The sequence below is a fragment of the Oncorhynchus clarkii genome, chromosome 1, assembly GCF_045791955.1.
Source record: "Oncorhynchus clarkii lewisi isolate Uvic-CL-2024 chromosome 1, UVic_Ocla_1.0, whole genome shotgun sequence".
Classification (NCBI taxonomy): Eukaryota; Metazoa; Chordata; class Actinopteri; order Salmoniformes; family Salmonidae; genus Oncorhynchus; species Oncorhynchus clarkii.
Genome location: NC_092147.1, coordinates 65683515 through 65706691, shown reverse-complemented (window position 1 = coordinate 65706691; position 23177 = coordinate 65683515). Strand labels below are relative to the sequence as shown.

General features: G+C 40.2%; 1 protein-coding gene across 2 annotated transcripts; it reads left to right on the top strand.

The window, feature by feature from the left end:
* The first annotated feature begins 906 nt into the window (after positions 1–906).
* Positions 907–3492, top strand: LOC139416906 (visual system homeobox 1-like). 2 transcript variants are annotated; one of them, XM_071166091.1, is made up of 5 exons: positions 907–1316; positions 1640–1718; positions 1864–1987; positions 2109–2289; positions 2575–3492. In XM_071166091.1, exons 1-5 carry the CDS (start codon positions 920–922, stop codon positions 2835–2837), a joined length of 1044 nt encoding a protein of 347 aa, XP_071022192.1. In that variant the 5' UTR covers positions 907–919; the 3' UTR covers positions 2838–3492. The 2 variants fall into 2 exon arrangements, with proteins under 2 accessions (XP_071022192.1, XP_071022184.1); XM_071166083.1 differs by having other exon boundaries at positions 2109–2301.
* Positions 3493–23177: the final 19685 nt, after the last annotated feature.

The window sequence follows — 23177 nt, the reverse complement described above, 5'->3', positions numbered from 1 at the left end:
AAAAACGTTGTAGTGCAAAGAACATTAGAAAAAAATATTTATATCGTGGGAAACATAAAAAAGTATCGTGATTATGCATTGACAACTGACATCGCCAGGCCACGTTTCCAGGCTATTTAAATGGCTATTTAAATGTTCTCTATTCTGCAGGTTGCATCATTAGTTTGCTATAGCCTATTATATAATATTATTTGCCAAAATGAATTTAACATGCAATTTATTAAATCCCAGAGCGATTATAATAAACCAACGATTTAAACTTATTTTCAAATGTTAATCTTTTTGCGTTTTAAACCTATTTCCAGTTTGGCTATAGGCTGTCACGCTAAATAGGCTAGTCCCAAATCAACAAGCTATTCTCTCATTTTCACTACATGGGCAAACAAAGATTTTCTTTGGGATATAATATGTTTTGACATTTACAAATAATACAACAATGACATTGAAGCATCACTGAGCAATGACCATAGCCCAACAACCTCAGATTGAGATACAGTTAATAAACGTTTGATTGCTAAAAAACTCTATTTCAGTTTTGGTTGATAATTGAAAAATATGACATGAAGGCCTGTATTCCTTCAAAATATGATTTTGAAAGTTGTAAAGCATTCATTATTGTTTGGCCTGCAGACCTGGCTACATAAGTGACATTTGCCATCAGAGAAAAACACTTAGGACCAATTCGGATAGAGGGGACAGAGGAGAAAATCCTTATCGGATTTGATGGGAAATTGGTGGCAATTAATCCTTTGGGATTGAAAAAGGGAAACGCCTCCTTTCGGTTTGACGGGTGCCTTTTGCTCTGATTGGTCACTAGAGGTTATCCCTGGATATGACACAGGGATAAATTGTCCTGCCGTTTGTCATCTCCCGCCTCATCACCCCGAGCTACAGGAGAAAGAGAAAGTAGCGCTTTACAATGACAACCATGACAGGAAGAGATGATGGCTCGGATGAAAAGCCCAAAGTCAAGATGCTGGCTCCATCATTTGGGATCGATAAGTCACGACTTCATGGATCTGGGTTTAGGTCTAAAGGCTTTGCCATCACGGACCTACTGGGTCTTGAAACGGATCTCCAGCCTCGCCCATCCGGACCTCATGGAGTAGGGGGTAACGGGGATATTCAGAGCACTGGGATGGGATTCCCTTTCGCTGGAGGATCCTTGCCGCTTGGTCTAGGGTTTCTGTGCAGTTTGGCGGCTCAGCAACCTGCGGGAGCCCCCTGCTTCCTACCGAGTCACATACCCCTCCTTCAGTCCAGGACCGAGAGTCATTTCATGCAGAACTTGGAGCAACAAAGAGACCCATACTCTGGTACAGCTCACTTCAAATAGTTTACTTTAAAGTTAGTGCTTTAGGGAAGCGGTCCACTTTGCATTTCTTCTCAGGGGTCCTGAAACAGCCACTTCTTCATGTAGCTCAATTTATTTCAAATTTGATTGCGTTCAAGGTTGATTTAGCGCGAGACTAATATGGGAGCTGTTATTTTGGATAACATTCCAACGTGTAACTTTTGATACATATAATTTTATTCAATTCGTCTATATAGCATGTATAAGCTATGTTCAGCACATTTTGAATTTTGATTTTGAATAGATTATTTTGTCTCTAATATATTTTTTCCTTTTTCTTTTCAGATGATGAATGTCTCTCTGGTGATCGAAACGATTCGAAACACTCAGGGAACTCACAGAAGAGAAAGAAAAGGAGGCACAGGTTGGTACATAATGATGACAGTTTTATTGCTCCAGAGCAAAAAAATAGAGACATTGAGTAGACTATTACATTAAACTAGTACAATGAATGCCTTTGGGAAGCCTGCTTTATCAATGCTTCCAACTTTTAAAAAAATTATTTACAGAACCGTGTTCACATCGCATCAACTGGAGGAGCTCGAAAAGGCATTCCATGAAGCACATTACCCAGACGTATATGCCAGGGAAATGTTAGCAATGAAGACAGAATTGCCCGAGGACAGAATACAGGTAGGCCTATATAAACATGTAGGCCTATATAAACATGTAGGCCTATATAAACGGCCATATTGATGGTTTAATACCGGAAAGTTTTCCAAAGATCTAACATTTTGTGCCTATTTTTTTCCAGGTATGGTTCCAGAATCGTCGGGCCAAGTGGAGAAAACGTGAGAAGTGCTGGGGACGCAGCAGTGTGATGGCAGAGTATGGGCTCTACGGTGCCATGGTCCGCCACTCCATCCCTCTGCCAGAATCAATCATCAACTCCGCCAAGAGCGGGATGATGGGCTCCTGTGCTCCCTGGCTTCTAGGTGAGCCAGCAGGTTGTTTGCTTTATTCATCATATAAGACTCAAATATGTATTTAATCCATTGAATACATAGCTGAGATGTGTTTTGTATCTGTGCAATGTTTGATATAGGCCTAGATGTAGCCTACAACATAACATAGACATGATAACGAGGAAGTAGGCCTAAATGTTACATTTTCGTTTACCAATAGGGCTAACCTCTACTTATATGGATTTATTTAGCTATAGGCTACGTGTACGCCGAGACGAATTGTTTTTTTTCCTTCATTTTTATCACTTTACGCAGGAATGCACAAGAAGTCCATGGAGATAGTAAAGAAATCCCCAGGTACGCCAGAGTCTTCCCACTCGGAAACTTACTCGGAGGAAACTAAAGGGAAAGACAGCGACATGTCCTGGCCCAGCCGCGCTAGTGCTGTAGACGACAGTGAGGACATGGCAATAGACCTATCCAGCACCTCCAAGCAGGACAGCAACAAGAGCACTTTCAAATCATTGTCGCCGCAGAGGGATCTCGTTCCCAACAGTGATTCAGACGATGAGAGCTAAATAGACGTCAATCCCCGTTGCAGACAGTGAGCTCGGACATTTGCGTGGAAATGATGCTCACCTCGAAGACAATTCCCACTGGGCACAGACGTCAAGGCAACGTCTATTCCACCTTGGTTCAACGTAATTTCACTGAATGACGAGGAAACAACGATGATTCAACCAGTGTGCGCCTTGTGGGTTATTTTCCAAAGATGTGCAACGGTCCCATCAATTTAGGAGTGTACAGTGTACTTGTCTTATTTCTTAATACTTGTATTTGAACATATGTTTTATAACCTTGTCTGGTTTTAAATAAGATACTATTTAATGTTTTATTCCTTTCTATACTTTTGTTACATTTTTTGTGGTATTGAAATAATATTTCAAGAAAGAAGAGAAAGGACCACCAGAAATACACATACACAAACACATTTCTCTGAAAACAATTACTGAAAATTACCAACCTTACATCTTATTTCATATTTTTGAATGTTGATGGTTAGGGTGTAAGCCCCACCGCCTGCATTTTGTATAAAACATCAACTAAAATACACAGATCATCGTTATCAATGGGCGAAATTAAGCACTTTAGTTGTGTTGATACTGAATGTCATGCTGCATTCAGAGGTCAATTCCACTGTAATGACAGCGAAAATAAGAACAGCAATATCATGAAAACAGTCAAATAAATAAAATCTTTTTTTTTAAATTCTGTCTTTCTTTGAGTTGTTCGTATTCGTTCATTCACTTGATGTACCATTTAAATGGGTTAAAAAAAGACATACGCTGATGCAATAAGGTACTAACTATAGCGTACACTGATATAACTAACTTCTATTAAATAAATTACATTCCAAAAGGTAGACTTTGCGTATGCACTTAAAATGTTTTCTAGCACACATCTTTGACACCTGCTATCGTTGCTATGTTGGTACACTTACCACTAACACACAGTTCCACATTGTTGCTTTTTTCCCATTTATTATTTATAGTCAAAAATAAATATTGAATGTTGGGAAATTCTGACAGAAGAGGACAACCAACAGAATCAGTGTATCGATGAGGCTGTATAGTGGAGCGGGTCGATCGCTTCAAGTTCCTCGGAGTCCACATCACTAAGGAATTAACATGGTCCACACAAACACACACAGAGAGAGACAGCGCATCTTTCCCCTCAGGAGATGAGATTTCCTGTTGACCTAAAAACATATTTTTTAGAAGAAAACAGAGATGGAGATAGGCCTACACAGTTGGTTCTCTCACCGCCTTATTCACCCCAAAAATGTTAAGACTACATTAAATATTTAACAGAAATGACATAAATCAAAATTACTCTAAAAAAACAACTAATTAGTTCACGACATGGGTATCAAAACACAATGTTTTGCCAATGTTGAAAATGTAGGCTATTTATCTTTTTTTGGAATACAATAAAAGTATTAAAAAGATTCCAAAAACAAAATAGCACCCTGACCAATTTTGAAGATTGAAAGGCACATGATATTTCCTGTACATTAAACGTGTAACCTTTTAACCTCTAACAAGCAAACAAGACGGCGGTTGTTCAGTTGAAGCGCCGTAACAGCCCTGGATGCCTCATTGTATATGTATGCGCATAAGAGTAGCAGAAGACGATGATGATTGAAAGAGTTATGATGGTAATGGGAGCATCCTTGCAGTGGCTCTATTTAACGCACCCTGTCCCAGGTTGAGCAGGTCACGGTCATTCCCACTAAGCACGGACCGACGCCTGGTCCTGTCCAGACATCTTTTTGGGGGTGGGGTCCGGGCGATGAAATCTGAATCATAGGCGTTTATGTTTGGTTCAAATTGGGTCAGGTCTGGATGGGCCATGATTTCAACATCCACAGCAACACAACCTCACATTTAATTCGTGCAAATATGTACAAAAAGTATTTCAGCAGATATGGGATATGGTCAGTTTTGTGTTTTTTTGAGTGTGGCTAATTCATGTGAAAATATATATTTTTTTTATAGTATAGTATAATGTACTGTACTATACCCTCCTTTACTCTCATGCACTCTACTCTACTGAACAAAACTGTACTGTACTGTACTGAATTAAATGATACTGTATTGTAATCAAATCAAAATCCAATCAAAGTGTATCTGTCCTGTATACAGTTTAGCAGATGTTATAGCGGGTGCAGAGAAATGCTTATGTTACTAGCTCCTAACAATGCAGGAAAATGTTCGGCAAATACACAAATAATACATAGATTTTTCTTAGTCATTTTTATTGTAACAACAAATCTTGGAATGTCGGAACAATTCCAATTAACCCAAATAGCACTGTAACAGTAATAGAAATGCAATCTATACATACAGTGGGGCAAAAAAGTATTTAGTCAACCACCAATTGTGCAAGTTCTCCCACTTAAAAAGATGAGAGAGGCCTGTAATTTTCATCATAGGTACACTTCAACTATGACAGACAAAATTATTTTAAAAAATCCAGAAAATCACATTGTATCATTTTAAATTAATTTACTTGCAAAATATGGTGGAAAATAAGTATTTGGTCAATAACAAAAAGTTTATCTCAATACTTTGTTATATACCCTTTGTTGGCAATGGTAGAGGTCAAACATTTTCTGTAAGTCTTCACAAGGTTTTCACACACTGTTGCTGGTATTTTGGCCCATTCCTCCATGCAGATCTCCTCTAGAGCAGTGATGTTTTGGGGCTGTTGCTGGGTAACACGGACTTTCAACTCTCTCCAAAGATTTTCTATGGGGTTGAGATCTGGAGACTGGCTAGGCCACTCCAGGACCTTGAAATGATTCTTACGAAGCCATTCCTTCGTTGCCCGGGCGGTGTGTTTGGGATCATTGTCATGCTGAAAGACCCAGCTACGCTTCATCTTCAATGCTCTTGCTGATGGTAGGCTTTGTTACTTTGGTCCCAGCTCTCTGCATGTCATTCACTAGGTCCCCCCGTGTGGTTCTGGGATTTTTGCTCACGTTCTTGTGATCATTTTGACCCCACGGGGTGAGATCTTGCGTGGAGCCCCAGATTGAAGGAGATTATCAGTGGTCTTGTATGTCTTCCATTTCCTAATAATTGCTCCCACAGTTGTGATTTCTTCAAACCAAGCTGCTTACCTATTGCAGATTCAGTCTTCCCAGCTTGGTGCAGGTCTACAATTTTGTTTCTGGTGTCCTTTGACAGCTCTTTGGTCTTGGCCATAGTGGAGTTTGGAGTGTGACTGTTTGAGGTTGTGGACAGGTGTCTTTTATACTGATAATAAGTTCAAACAGGTGCCATTAATACAGGTAACGAGTGGAGGACAGAGGAGCCTCTTAAAGAAGAAGTTACAGGTCTGTGAGAGCCAGAAATCTTGCTTGTTTGTAGGTGACCAAATACTTATTTTCCACCATAATTTGCAAATTAAATTCATTAAAAATCCTACAATGTGATTTTCTGGATTTTTTCTTTCTCATTTTGTCTGTCATAGTTGAAGTGTACATATGATGAAAATTACAGGCCTCTCTCATCTTTTTAAGTGGGAGAACTTGCACAATTGGTGGCTGACTAAATACTTTTTAGCCCCACTGTATATACACCGGAATTGACACAAGATATACTAAGTATGATATGTACAGCAGTAAATATATTAGAGTGAGCTATGTCAAGAATCCAGTATATAAATAAATATGCAGTGCGTATAAACAGTGTAACTAAAAGGCAATGTACAGTAGTAGAAAAAATAGAATGAGCGAGAATACATTATTTAAACACACAGTACAAAACCCAATGGCAAAATGGATAGAATTGCAGGAATTTAGCTTCCAGACCAGAGTCCGGAATATAAATATACAGTCAGGTCCAGAAGTTTTTGAACAGTGACACAATTTGCATCATTTTGTCTCTGTACGCCACCACAATGGATTGGAAAGGAAACAATAAAGATGTGCTTTAAGTGTAGACTTGCATCATTAATTCAAGGGTTTAGTCAATATTATGTAATTTGACAAACTAACATAATCATCAATTAAATTGCTAGATTTAATAATTGGTTGCAAATTCTTTGCCTGAAGTCTGGAACCGATAGACATCACCAGATGTTGGGTTTCTTCCCTGGTGATGCTCTGCCAGGCCTTTACTGCAGCTGTCTTCAGTTCCTGCTTGTTCTTGGACCGTTTTGCTTTCTGTTTTGCCTTCAGCAAGTAAAATGTATGCTCAATTGGATTCAGGTCAGGTGATTGACTTGGTCATTGCAGAACATTTCACTTCTTTGTCTTAAAAAAGTATTGGGTTGCTTTCGCAGTATGCTTCGGGTCATTGTCCAGCTGCACTGTGAAGCGCCGTCCAATGAGTTTTGAAGCATTTGGCTGAATCTGAGCAGATAAATAGTATTAAACACTTCAGAATTTTTTGAAAAAAATCTGGTCTTCCTGCTTTTGAGGCTTGCCAAGGGTTTAGATCTTGTGGTAAACCCTCTGTATTTGCTCTGGTGAAGTCTTCTCTTGATAGTTGACTTTGACACAGATATGCCTACCTCCTGTAGGGTGTTCTTGATCTGGCCAATGTGCAGTTGTAAACCGTAGTCCGGCTTTTTTATGGCGGTTTTGGAGCAGTGGCTTCTTCCTTGATGAGCGGCCTTTCAGGTTATGTCGATATAGGACTCGTTTTACTGTGGATATAGATACTTTTGTACCTGTTTGCTCCAGCATCTTCACAAGGTCCTTTGCTGTTGTTCTGGGATTGACTTGCACTTTTCGCACCGAAGTTCGTTCATCTGTAGGAGACAGAACGCATCTCCTTCCTGAGCGGTATGACGGCTGCGTGGTCCCATGGTGTTTATACTTGCAGACTATTGTTTGTACAGATGAACGTGGTACCTTCAGGCATTTGGAAATTGCTCCCAAGGATGAACCAGACTTGTGGAGGTCTACAATTTTCGTTCTGAGGTCTTGGCTGATTTCTTTTGATTTTCCCATGATGTCAAGCAAAGAGGCACTGAGTTTGTGTCAGGTACAAAGTAGATGTCCTAACCGAATTGCCAAAACTATAGTTTGTTAACAAGAAATGTTTTGGAGTGGTTGAAAAACGAGTTTTAATGACTCCAACCTAAGTGTATGTAAACTTCCAACTTCAACTGTATATTTTCCACATTAGGAATAATTCTGTGAAATTGTGAAAATGATGGTAATGCCCTTTTAGTTGAAGAGCTATTTGAAAAGACCACCTGAAATGTCAGCCTGTTTTGGTGGGATGGAGTTTTGACATCACCATTTGGTATATTAGTTAATAGACCAATAAGAAAGAGAGTTCCAAACCTCTCTGCCAATAAAAGCTAGTTTTCAGTTTCCCCCTCCCCCTCAGACCACTCCCAGACAGTCCTAGCAAAATTCTTGCTTGAGAAATTACTCTTTGCTAAAAAGCTACTTCTGTTCCTTTTTGATCATTTTAATTGAAAACAATCACAGTAAGGTGCTTAATTCTTTGCCAGAAATGATTTGATATTGAGATAAAACGTATGCATTGGATCTTTCAAGTGACCAGTGTTCAATGACTCTATGTACATAGGGCAGCAGTCTCTAAGGTGCATGGTAGAGTATCGGATTGTAGCCGGCTAGTGACAGTGCCTAAGTTTCAGGGCAAGGTACTGGGCGGAGGCCAGCTAGTGAATTAAACTCTACTGTACTGTACTCTACTTGACTCCACTGAATGACACTATATGACACTCTACACTCTATTGTACCATACTCTACTGCAGGGGTTTTCAAAGTGGGGTCTGCATTAATCTGTTGTTGCACCTTAAATTAAATGCATTTTGGACAAGGGATCCGTGGAAGGTGAGTGTGCAGTACAATACAGTATATGCTTTAGACACTTACAAGAAAGCCCGCTACAACCTCCGACGAGCCATCAAACATGGAAAAGGTCAATATAGGACAAAGACAGAATCATAATACATCGGCTCCGACACTCATCGGATGTGAAAGGGTTTGCAGACTACTACGGATTAGAAAGGGAAACCTAGCCGTGAGTTGCCCAGTGACGCAAACCTCCCAGTCAAGCCGAATGTCTTCTATGCTCGTTTCGAGGCAAACAACACTGAGTCAGGCATGAGAGCCCTTGCTGTTCCGGGCAAATGTGTGATCTCGCTCTCCGTGGCCGATGTAAGACTTCTAAATACGATAACACTCGCAAGGCCACTGGGCTAGACGGAATACCAGGGCACATTCTCAGTTCATATGCAGACCAGCTGACAAATGTCTTCATGGACATTTTCAACATTTCCTTGTCCCAGTCTGTAATCCCAACATGTTTCAAGCAGACCACCATTGTCCCTGTTCATAAGAACTCAAATGTAACCTATTGTCCCGTAGCACTCACATCTGGAACCATGAAATGCTTTGAAAGGCTGACCATGGCACACATCAACACCATCATCCCAGACACCCTGGACCCACTCCAATTCACATACTGCCCCAACAGATCCACAGACAACGCTATCTCTATTGCACTGCACACTGCTCTCTCCCACCTGGACAAGAGGACTACCTATATGAAATTGCAGTTCATTGACTACAGCTCAGCATTCAACACCATAGTCCCCTCCCTTTGTTACTAGATCCTGGACTTTCTGACGGGCCTCCCTCAGGTGGTGAGGGTAGGTACAGTGCCTTGCAAAAGTATTCGGCCCCCTTGAACTTTGCGACCTTTTGCCACATTTCAGGCTTCAAACATAAAGATATAAAACTGTATTTTTTTTGTGAAGAATCAATAACAAGTGGGACACAATCATGAAGTGCAACGACATTTATTGGATATTTCAAACTTTTTTAACAAATCAAAAACTTAAAAATTGGGCGTGCAAAATTATTCAGCCCCTTTACTTTCAGTGCAGCAAACTCTCTCCAGAAGTTCAGTGAGGATCTCTGAATGATCCAATGTTGACCTAAATGACTAATGATGATAAATACAATCCACCTGTGTGTAATCAAGTCTCCGTATAAATGCACGTGCACTGTGATAGTCTCAGAGGTCCGTTAAAAGCGCAGAGAGCATCATGAAGAACAAGGAACACACCAGGCAGGTCCGAGATACGTTTGTGAAGAAGTTTAAAGTCGGATTTGGATACAAAAAGATTTCCCAAGCTTTAAACATCCCAAGGAGCACTGTGCAAGCGATAATATTGAAATGGAAGGAGTATCAGACCACTGCAAATCTACCAAGACCTGGCCGTCCCTCTAAACTTTCAGCTCATACAAGGAGAAGACTGATCAGAGATGCAGCCAAGAGGCCCATGATCACTCTGGATGAACTGCCGAGATCTACAGCTGAGATGGGAGACTCTGTCCATAGGACAACATTCAGTCGTATATTGCACAAATCTGGCCTTTATGGAAGAGTGGCAAGAAGAAAGACATTTCTTAAAGATATCCATAAAAAGTGTCGTTTAAAGTTTGCCACAAGCCACCTGGGAGACACACCAAACATGTGGAAGAAGGTGCTCTGGTCAGATGAAACCAAAATTGAACTTTTTGGCAACAATGCAAAACGTTATGTTTGGCGTAAAAGCAACACAGCTCATCACCCTGAACACACCATCACCACTGTCAAACATGGTGGTGGCAGCATCATGGTTTGGGCCTGCTTTTCTTCAGCAGGGACAGGGAAGATGGTTAAAATTGATGGGAAGATGGATGGAGCCAAATACTGGACCATTCTGGAAGAAAACCTGATGGAGTCTGCAAAAGACCTGAGACTGGGACGGAGATATGTCTTCCAACAAGACAATGATCCAAAACATAAAGCAAAATCTACAATGGAATGGTTCAAAAATAAACATATCCAGGTGTTAGAATGGCCAAGTCAAAGTCCAGACCTGAATCCAATCGAGAATCTGTGGAAAGAACTGAAAACTGCTGTTCACAAATGCTCTCCATCCAATGGGAAAAAATGTCAGTCTCTCGATGTGCAAAACTGATAGAGACATACCCCAAGCGACTTACAGCTGTAATCGCAGCAAAAGGTGGCGCTACAAAGTATTACTTAAGGGGGCTGAATAATTTTGCACGCCCAATTTTTCAGTTTTTGATTTGTTAAAAAAGTTTGAAATATCCAATAAATGTCGTTCCACTTCATGATTGTGTCCCACTTGTTGTTGATTCTTCACAAAAAAATACAGTTTTATATCTTTATGTTTGAAGCCTGAAATGTGGCAAAAGGTCGCAAAGTTCAAGGGGGCCGAATACTTTCGCAAGGCACTGTAACAACACATCTGCTACACTGACCTTCAACACGGGGGTCCCTCAGGGGTGTGTGGTTGGTCCCCTACTGTACTCCCTATTCACCCACAACTGTGTGGCCACGCACGACTCCAAAACCATCATCATGTTTGCTGACGACACGACAGTGGTAGACCTGATCACCGACGACGATGAAACATCCTACAGGAAGGAGGTCAGAGAGCTGGCAGTGTGGTGCCAGATCAACAACCTCTCCCTCAGCGTCAGCAAGACAAAGGAGCTGATCGTGGGCTACAGGAAATCGAGGGGCGAGCACGCCCCCATCCACATTGACTGGGCTGTAGTGGAGCGGGTCGAGAGCTTCAATTTCCTCGGTGTCCACATCACCAAGGACTTAACATGGTCCTCACACCAGCATAGTCGTGAAGAAGCCGAGACAGCACTTCTTCCCCCTTAAGAGTTTGAAGGACGGCCCAGTACATCACTGGGGCGCGAGTTCCCCGTCATCCAGGAACTCTATACCAGGAGGTGTCTGAGGAAGGCCCGGAAAATTGTCAATGACCCCAGCCACCCAAGCCATAGACTGTACACTCTGCTACTACGCAGCAAGCAATACTGGAGTGCCAAGTCTAGAACTAAAAGGCACCTGGACAACTTAGAAATGCCTCTTGAGCTTAGTTCAACTGGTATACCCCATCAGAACCCAAACTACAAGCTTGTTTTACGGCAATGTTTCTATACAAACATTATATAGCCTCAAACCATGATTAAAATTCTAATTTTGATATCATGGATGGTCAGTCCTTGCATCCATAGCTCTGTTTATGAATTTGAGAGTGGCTACATTTCTCCAGCCCCATCCCTCAGCTTTCTAGTGAAACAGTGGCAGGGAAAATGCTTTGTTATGTTTTAACTGCTGATTTCTGCTTTAAAACTGCAAACATTTCTCTTTGATGCCAAGAGGGGGGATTTTAAAATGTTCTTTCCCAGGGCCCGAGACTTGGTTAGTCCAGCCATGCACTGCAGAAGTCATTGTAAAACTTATTGTATTCAATTTAATCTCACTTTAAAGTAGAAGTTGTTTTCTGATACACTATATATACAAAGTATGTGGACACACCTTCAAATTAGTGGATTCTGCTATTTCAGCCAGTTGCTGACAGGTGTCATAGACAAACATTGTCAGTAGAATGGCCTTACTGAAGAGCTCATTAACTTTGAACGTGGCACCGTCAAAGGATGCAAACTTTCCAACAATTCAGTTTGTGAAATTTCTGCCCTGCTAGAGCTGCTCTGAAGCAACAACGGCTCGGACCACCGAGTACGGAAGCATGTAGCGTGTAGAAATCGTCTGTCCTCGGTTTCAACACTCACTAGACCATCAGTCCGACGGACAAATCTGAGTTTGGCGGATGCCAGGAGAACGCTACCTGCCCCAATGCATAGTGCCAACTGTAAAGTTTGGTGGAGGAGGAATAATGGTCTGGGGCTGTTTTTCATGGTTCAGGCTAGGCCCCTTAGTTGCAATGAAGTGAAATCTTAACGCTACAGCATCCAATAACATTCTAGACGATTCTGTGCTTCCAATATGAAAATTCCCCCATGAACAAAGCGAGGTCCATACAGAAATGGTTTGTTGAGATTGGTGTGGAAGAACTTGACTGTTCTGCACAGAGCCCTGACCTCAACCCCATCTAACACCTTTAGGATGAATTGGAACTCCGACTGCGAGCCAGGCATAATCGCCCAACATCAGTGCCCGACTTCACTAATGCTCTTTTGGCTGAATGGATGTAAGTCCCCGCAGCAATGTTCCGACATCTAGTGGAAAGCTTTCCCATAAGAGTGTAGGCTGTTGTAGCAGCAAATGGGGAGTGGAGGCTTTTATAGCAGCAAAGGGGCAGCAAAACTCCATATTAATGCCATGATTTGTAATGAGATGTTCGACAAGCAGGTGTCCACACACTTTTGGTCATGTAATGTATTATGAGGGGGTCCCTGATGAATGTGCTATGACAAAATGGGTCTCCGATGCCCAAAAAGTTTGTGAACCACTGCTCTACTGTGCTCTACTGTACTGAACTGTGCCAAACTGTGCTGTGCTGTTCAAACTTGTGAAACCGAATTTAGACGTCTATGATTTGTTCATATTTGGTCTGGTCCAGACTGACCACATTTTCACTTGTTTGGGGGAAGAGCTCATTATAATAATACCTAGCATGCTTTGCAAGTGTTTGTTTTTACATTTTCATTTTGGTCATTCAGCATACGCTCTTATCCAGAGCGACTTACAGTCACTGTATTAAACTAAAGTAGATAAACAACAACATATCACAGTCATAGCAAGAAAATAATATTTCTGTAATCATTACTGAGAATGTTATTCTAGTTGAAGTGGTCTGTTGGTTTATTCTGTGACAGGGGTATGCAACTAAATCCATCCACCTAATGATGTTGTTTGTTGGAGTAAATGGTTGGTGGGGGGCTGGATAATAATTATAATAAATTCTCCAAAAAGAGATTTCATACCTTAATTACGCTGAGCTACAAATCACATAGGTCTCTTCATTTGATTTGTGTGAATACTTGGGAACAGGCTTCCTAAATTAAATTGACTGGTGATTTTACAGTCTTGTTTGACCAAAAACTAAAATGCCCCAAAAATCCATTCTTATAATGTTTTTAATTACTCGACGACCACCGCGGACCCCCTGTTGCTGACCCCTGTTCTATAGGTTGGACTACTTTGAACATAATCTCTGCCAGTTTTAAAGCTTTCGACAAGCTAACATAAGTGCATGTGACAGATGGGAGCTATAATAACTATTCTATGTTGGAATCTTAAGGTGGCTCCTCTTTCCCATATTAAATTGATGTAATAATTATTATTGTGATATAATGCTTACTCAAAAAGAGGTATTTTCAACGTCTGTAAATTATGTCTTTTCAACTTTCATTCAGAACCAAAAATGAACCTGATGTGCATTGCACCATCCCCCGAAAATTCCAGTACATCTGGGCAGAAATTAATAGGACTACAGCACAGAGAAGGCTATAACAAAGCATTGTAAAAGACCACAGACCACAGAAACAATGTGTAGGACGGCTACCAATGAGTAGGCGGCTGTTCACCAGCAAAGTCAACAGCAAAAAAAATGACAATAATAAAAAATATAAATGGTCTCCCTGAAGGGATTTGCCAGAATGATCAAGGTCCTCTTGAACAGTTTTCTTGTTGAGCTGGGTGAGATGGAAAAAGAGCACATGGTACTGGTGGCCTTTGTTGAAGCCATAGTGTAAGACTGACTGATCACATGTTGTAGTCCTTGGCGGGGGGTCCGAGGGGTCCTAGGCGAGAGCTCAGGTGCCCCCCCCCCCCCACACACACACACACAGAGCTCTCGCCTGTAGACACTAAATAAATCTGAAGGATGGGGCAACAGAAATATAACCACTTTTGAGTACATGTAGCCAAGGATGCAATTAATGATAGTCCATGAGATCGACATCAACATTTTGGGTGATGGGGCAAGACTGTCCAGAATTTTCTCTGCAGATAGCACTATTTTAAGCCTATGTGTGTTGCAGTGGAGGCTGGTGGGAGGAGCTCACCAGCCTCCACTGGCTGAATGGAATTAATGGAACGGAGTCAAACATGTGGCTTCCATATGTTTGACGTGTTTGATAACATTCCATTTATTCCATTCCCACCATTACAATGTGCCCGTCCTCCTATAGCTCCACCCACCAGCCGCCACTCGTGTGTTGGGTAGTTTAACATCGTTTAATTTACATGTGCAACAGTTTACTCCCGTGACATGACCACCTTAAATGACCCGTGAAAATCAATAAATATTGCAGACTGAACCCTGAATAAGAACACTGGCTAGAGTTATCAATAATGATGAGCTGACAACTGGCAAACTAACTAATAATTTTCATCATTTGGATGGCAACTGGCAGGAAATCTGCTTATCTGCTTACACATGGTATTGGGTGTGTTTATTTATTTTAGAAGCTAGTTTGAAATTGATTGACCACTAGTTCGCTAATAGTGAGCTAGTTACATGGACTGAGGAGGTTGGTGGCACCTTAAATGGGGAGGATGGGCTCGTGGTAATGACTGGAGTGGAATCAGTGGAATGGTATCAAATATAGCCTCGCTCCTGTATATAGCCTCGCTACTGTTATTTTTCACTGTCTTTTTACTGTTTTTATTTTTTTACTTACCTATTGTTCACCAATTTTTATTTTTTTTACTTAGAAATTGAAACTGTTGGTTAGAGCCTGTAAGTAAGCGTTTCACTGTCAGGTCTACCTGTTGTATTCGGCGCAAGTGACAAATAAACTTTGATTTGATTTGATTTGAAACACATCAACCACATGGTCCTTGGATCTTGGAGGGAATGCTCAGTGCATCTGCTCTATCTATTCTAGACCACAGACTCATCAGATGTTGGCCTATCTATCTGATGTGCCTCATACTCAAAATGTAAGTGGTTGTTTTGATGTAAGGATACCACATTGCGGAGATGTCAAACAAACACAACTGGCCTAATGGATCTCAAGTAATCCTCTCAATTTTCAAGCCCCTATAAGTACGTGAACCCCTCCATATTTTCCACATTTGTTGTGTTATGGTCTGAAAAGTGACCACATTTTATTTGTATATATATATATATATATATATATTTTACCTATCTACACAACTTACTCCACAATGATAAAGTGAAAAAAAAACATGAGTGTTGTGTGAATAAGTAGGCCTATGTAAACCCCCGAGTGAGTACTTGATGAAAGCACCATTAGCAGCAATTAAGTATTTTCAAACAAATCTCTACCACCTTTGCCCACGAGATTCGGGAAATATTCATACATTATTCTTGAATAATTGACTCAAGTTTTGTGAAATTGGTGGACAATGATCTTCAAGTCTTGACCTAGTTTTAAGTCAGAACTGAGACCACTCAGGGACATTCAACAACTTAATTGTAACCCTCCAGTGTAGCCTAGCCTTCTATTTTGGGTTATTGTTCTGCTAAAAGGTGACAATTATATCCCAGCATTAGGCTGAGGCAAAATGATTGGGCGATGCGTTGTGGTAGGTTGGCCCCGGATTAAAAGCTTTATATTGAGAACAAATAAATATTTCAGTATTACTAAAATGTTGAATTGTAACAAAAAATGTTAGCTACTCAGTGGTAGTAGGCAGTGGTCAACCATGGTTATTGGACCATGTACCAAACTCAAATATCAAGAAAAAGAACATAAACATACTGTAGCTAATGTGCCCAACTGAATCAAACGGGCCTGAGGCATGCTTCAGGGTGCCAATCACACAGAGACAGCACCAGCACGGATAATGCTACCAGCAACAACAAACACACGGCTTACACAACTTATCACCATCACACCATTACCAAAAACCAAAGAAGAAATGGATGCTGAGGTGTTCATTTCACAACCTGATCATATTCAAGGTCAAGAGCAGAACTTTCAAGGTCAAAGGCAAGAAGTTGCTCATGGAGATATGCCAGAAGCAAGAGCACAAAAAGAACATCAAGCAGAGCTGTGACCAGCTCGTGAAAGAAGAATACCTGCTAGACTCCATGACTTTATCTTGACTTAGGGTCCTAGTTAAAGAAGGGGGAAATGTAGGACTGACTACATAGCTCATAGTTTAGTTATAGGACCACAATTACCAATGTTCATATTAACAGAAGTAACTGTTAACATCCGAACTGAGACGAATAGGCTAGCTAAGGGATAGCTTAGCTGACAGCTATGAGCGCTAACCATGTAACTTTCTAATACTTATTCAACCTTGTTATGATACTACAAGTTGTAATCATTAGCCTGAGAAATACTCCTACATCTGCCTTTTCAATATTTTTTGCCAGTAGTGTATATTCGACTGGCAGGAAATGAATGGCGGGGGATGGCTTATCGCTAACCCATTTTATTTTGTTACGCCTTTCCCTAATCCTAACCTTAACCACTGAAACTATACCTAACAACTTTAACCTAACCCTCATTCTTAAACCTAACCTTAAACCTTACCTTAAAAAATGTTTACCCCTATGCCGAAATGTAATGTTCCTGCTGCCGGTTGACTATACACTTCCATACTATTAACAATAAGAGATTTTTCTACAGGCAAAGCCTAGCTTTTACTGGTTTTCATTCAATCCATCTCTCCCTCTGTTTAAGTTAAAGAACAAAATATTTGGAGCCGTGGAGAGGACTACCAGACTTTCATTCTGATTAGTGGGGTCAGTTCATGCACTAGCTACTCATTAGAATATGTTATTTGCAAGACCGAAAGTGTTGAAGTGAAGGGTTTCTGTATGACTGAAATGATCATAACATGTTTTTTGGGGAGTGCAGTCATAAATGAGGACTGGTGTGGATCTCAGGTCAAAATGTGGAGAATCCTGATCCTGACTTATGAATACATATTTATTAGAAATATTGTCTTTCATACCAAAGAAAAGTCAAACATTTTGAAAAGTGAAATGCTATTACGTTATGATTGCTCATGTTTTTGCTCCTCTAACCTCACAGGGGGAGCTGAGTCCAGTTCGTATGGAGGAGAGAAGGTCAATGAGCCTCAGCACAATGAAAAGGGATCAACATCTCAGCTCACCCCTACAGAGAGCCTGGAAAAACCAGACACACTGCTGCCCTCCCCAGGCCCAACCTCAGACACCAAAGACAAGGATAGTATTACCGTAGAGCAGAGCAAAAAGTGCAGAAGCAAGACGACAGTCAACACAAAAAAAACGGCATTCATGCTAACTTTGTGGAATGCATTTTTTGCTCAGGAATCTTCAGTGAATAGTACACCTATTTAAGGCCAAATCATTCGTCTGTGGTTACTGTGGTACAGGTTTTGTCTAAAGCGGCATCACGCCAGACACGATATCAATCACACAAGAGAGACTGTGTGCCAATGTAATACACAGTTGAAGTCAGAAATGTACATACACCTTAGCCAAATACATTTAAACTCAGTTTTTCACAATTCCTGACGCTTAATCCGAGTAAACATTCCCTGTCTTAGGTCAGTTAGGATCACCACTTTATTTTAAGAACGTGAAATGTCAGAATAATAGCAGAGAGAATGATTTATTTCAGCTTTTATTTCTTTCATCACATTCCCAGTGCGTCAGAAGTTTACATGCACTCAATTATTATATGGTAGCATTGCCTTTAAATTGTTTAACTTGGGTCAAACATTTCAGGTAGCCTTTCACAAGCCTCCCACAATAAGTTGGGTGAATTTTGGCCCATTCCTCCTGACAGAGCTGGTGTAACCGAGTCAGGTTTGTAGGCCTCCTTGCTCGCACACACTTTTTCAGTTCTGCCCACACATTTTCTATAGGATTGAGGTCAGGGCTTTGTGATGGCCACTCCAATACCTTGACTTTGTTGTCCTTAAGCCATTTTGCCACAACTTTGGAAGTATGCTTGGGGTCACTGTCCATTTGGAAGACCTATTTTCGACCAAGCTTTAACTTCCTGACTGAAGTCTTGAGATGTTGCTTCAATATATCCACATAATTTTCTTTCCTCATGATGCCATCTATTTTGTGAAGTGCACCAGGCCCTCCTGCAGCAAAGCACACGCACAAGATGATGCTGCCAACCCCGTGCTTCACGGGGTAATGATGGTCATTATGGCCAAACAGTTCTATTTTTGTTTCATCAGACCTGAGAAAGTTTCTCCAAAAAGTACGATCTTTGTCCCCATGTGCAGTCGCAAACCGCAGTCTGGCTTTTTTATGGTGGTTTGGGAGCGGTGGCTTCTTCCTTGCTGAGCGGCCTTTCAGGTTATGTCGATGTGGGACTCGTTTTACTGTGGATATAGATACTTTTTTACATGTTTCCTCCAGCATCTTCACAAGGTCCTTTTCTGTTGTTCTGGGGTTGATTTGCACTTTTCGCACCAAAGTATGTTCATCTCTAGGAGACAGAACACGTCTCCTTCCTGAGCGGTATAACGGCAGTGTGGTCCCATGGTGTTTGCGTACTATCCGCTGTACAGATGAACACGGAACCAGACTTGTGGAGGTCTACAAATTTTTTCCTGAGGTCTTGGCTGATTTCTTTTGATTTCCCCATGACATCAAGCAATGATGCACTGAGTTTGAAGGTAGGTCTTGAAATACATCCACAGGTACACCTCCAATTGACTCAAATTATATAAATTAGCCTATCAGAAGCTTCTAAAGCCATGACATAATTTTCTGGAATTTTTCCAAGCTGTTTAAAGTGTATGTACACTTCTGATCCACTGGAATTGTGATACAGTGAATTATAAGTGAAATAATCTGTCTGTAAAAAATTGTTGGAAAAATGACTTGTGTCATGCACAAAGTAGATGTCCTAACTGACTTGCCAAAACTATAGTTTGTTAGCAAGAAATTTGTGGAGTGGTTGAAAAACTAGTTTTAATGACTCCAACCAAAGTGTATGTAAACTTCTGACTTCAACTGTATGTGTAAAAGGTTTTGCCAAAGTCCATTCCCTCAAATAACACCAGCACACTCACCGCAGCATAAAAACTTTGGTTTTGGTTATGCTGCCCATCTGAACCGACATCTAGATACACACAAGGAGGAGAACGCATTCGGCTATGAGACTTGTGGGAAGAGATTCTGTCTGTGGATAGCATTTCCACCAACCTTCCGAACTCAAGTTACACATGATTGTAAAACACGCAGAGTGTCCCAGAAAGACACTGACCTGCGCAGCCTGTGGAAAGATATTCTGTCATGCCTTCAGCCTCAAGCGACACATGTTTACTCACACAGGGGAAAAGCCACACCCTTGGGATGTTTGTGGTAAGCAATTCAGTCTCTGTTGGAATCTCAAGGAGCACCATAATGTCCACCAAGCTGAGAACCCATACAAATGTGCCACCTGTGGGAAGGATTTCGGTTCACAGATGTCAATCTCCAGGCACAGCAGTATTCACACAGGTGAAATGCCCTTGTGGAAATAGATTACGTCTCTGTCAGGTATGAAGACTCATTATGAGACACACAAAACAGAAGATGAGGACTGCTCACACTGATGAATAAGCTTGAAGAAAACCCACAGGCAGGTCCACAGTTTGAGTAGAATTGTTTTAGCTTTTCAGGTGAAGATATGTACAGTATGCCTACTATGGTTACTGAATGTTAAATTAGTAAATACTTTACATTACTAAAACATTACTACTACATTACTAAAAATAAAATAAAGTTAATTGTTTATTAAATTCAACCTATGTATATTTTCTAGGGTCTAAGTGCATGTCAATAAACATTTTAATGAATTGTTATTACTGTCACGACTTCCGCCGAAGTCGGCTCCTCTCCTTGTTCGCGCGGCGTACGCGGTCGACGTCACCGGCTTTCTAGCCATCGGGGCTCCATTTTTCATTGATCCATTTGTTTTTGTCTTGTTTTGCACACCTGGTTTGCATTTCCCAATCACACTGCATGTATTTATTCCTCTGTTCCCCCTCATGTTTTTGCGTGATATTGTTTGTGTTACGTGTCATTTTTTGACGCGCCAGACTGGTGTTCGTAGATTCCGTATCTTGTCACGAGGCATGTTTATTTGTTTGAACATAATTATTGTGACTGTTTGCGCGTTTTGCACTTTTGCCAATCGGCTGAAGGTTTTGACACAGTGGCGTCCGTCTGTTGGTTTCTCCTGTCTCAATAAAGTGTGCGCCTGTTCACAACTCTCTGCTCTACTGCACCTGACTCCGCTACCAGTACGCACACCATTGGCAATTACACATATTTAAATACAGTTTGTATTTTCAAACAGTCTTTTTATTTCAATATCTTACTTTTAGATACCTTTTTCTGTGAGAAAACAGCAATACAATTAGTCAAACAGGTATCTTGTTGACATTGCTTTGCTTCGCCTATATGCCTCATCGTGATGGCTTGAGTGGGTATTGGAAATGCAAAACACCATCACAGTTGCCCTATTTGGTTAATGGTTCTTAAGATTCATATTAATATCTAGTTGTTTATTTCATGTCTAGTTTAAGCCTTAAAACCCTGCTTAATCACATATAATTCCCACTTAATGGTTCACAAACCATATAATTGCTCTACTGCCTTATCCTTATTTTCCACATTATAGTCTAATGGCCCACTGCCTTTAATCTGATATTGTTTTGAGATTACAATGTTTTTGAATAGCAAATAGGGTAGTAGATTTCCAAATGAAATTGTATTTTGGTTTGGGCTCAATAATGGTTTATTTATCCTGTAATATTAATCCCATGATTAACAATATCAACAACAACAGCTTTAATATGATAAATAACACACATTTCCAAACAATAGTTATAAACAAATACTACTCAGATGGATTATAACATGATAAATTGGGTGTCAAAAAATCCTGCATGTGAGTAATGGAGAGAGTTCATCAAACAATGCTGTTGTTCTGTTTCTGTCTGCAATCCAACAAGCAGAATACTTACGTTTACATTAGTTATTTAGCAGACACTCTTATCCAGAGCGACTTACAGTTAGTGCATTCACCTTAAGATAGCCAGGTGAGATAGCCACATATCTCAGTCATAGTAAGTACATTTTTCCTCAATGAAGTAGCTATCAGCAAAGTCAGTAAAGTCAAGTCGGGAAAGGTCAAGTGTGAGTTCATGAAAGGAAAGGGTGTTAGTATATATCTTTTTTAAATGTCATTATGTTATGTTTATCTCCACAGCCTCATCAATATAGAATACCTCTGAATTTTAGCAAACGTGCAAAAACAATACAGCTAGGCTACACAGGCTGAGTAACTCAGAATAATATTATTCAGTACAATTACAACCATTGTATTAGTATTAGACCATTGATCATGTTCAGTGAACCAATCAGTGGTCACATTATGTGAGTGATTGCTTTTCCCATGGATTGAACAAACAGATTAGCAGTAGGGAGAAAAACAAAGCACAAAGAGATTAGAGACACCTCATTGTTAAGAATGAGGGGTATTAAAATCTATTAAAATGTCATCAATCAGAATTTATCGCACAAGTCACGTTCATACCTTTACACCCCCTCGCCCAAACTAAACTACAATTATATGATGGTACTATGTTAGAGCATTATAGAAAACAGGGCAAATAATCTGGCCTTTTGTTGGAATTGTCTGCTAATGGAAAACAGTGTTCGTTTATAGAACAGAATGTAATCAGAATATCTGTTGTTTTGTCAAGCAGGAACCGCCTGTCAAATGTTTGTTTTACTCCGTTCACAAGCATTCATCTTTTATGGTGTGTTTTTATATCACATACATAGTTTATAAAGAGATGATGGGCCTAAAGCGTATTTAGTAGATAGGCCTATGCAGTGTGTTGATGAAAAGTTTGTTTCTGTCTAAATTGGAAAGTTTTTTTTTTTAAACAAATGAACTATTCACTTTGGTTTAATTAGAATTCATACTATTAATGCAAGATCTGGAAATAATTGTCCATAGCATAATATATTAGTGTATTTTAGACAATATGACTGTTGCCAAACCCAATACAGTTTCATATTTCAACTGGGGATTTGAGTAAACAGTCTAATATTATCACACACAGAACAGAGAAGTGTTGTTGAACAATGTGTTGGAGTGTGTTTGCAGGTTACATTGAAACTATTGCATTTGTTTTCCCCTAATCCAGATGATGGGATTGAGATTTCATTCAGGATGAAATAAAAATATAATTTCACCCTTCTGTATGGTCCTCTAGGAGGCAGCATCATTCTTGGATTTGAGAATACATGTAATAACAGAGTAGTGGCCAATATGAAAATGTTTTAAGAGTTTAAATTGAAAAGTTGTTATTTTTTAATTATAGGGGACTACAAGAGATGATGAAAAATTCAAAGGAAAATGTACTATCACACATATGCAGAAATTCAATAGGCTAATCATGATTTGTTTCACACATTGTTTTTAATATGATGAGTTTTGAGTCTTGTACCACAATGTACCACAATCTACTAGGACATATCAATACATGAAATAGAAACATTTAAAAACACATGCACAGACCAAAGAATAAGTAAAACCTGTCTTGGCAGCAGAGAGAATGTTTAGCAGTTTTAAAGCACATTTCCTGCAATTC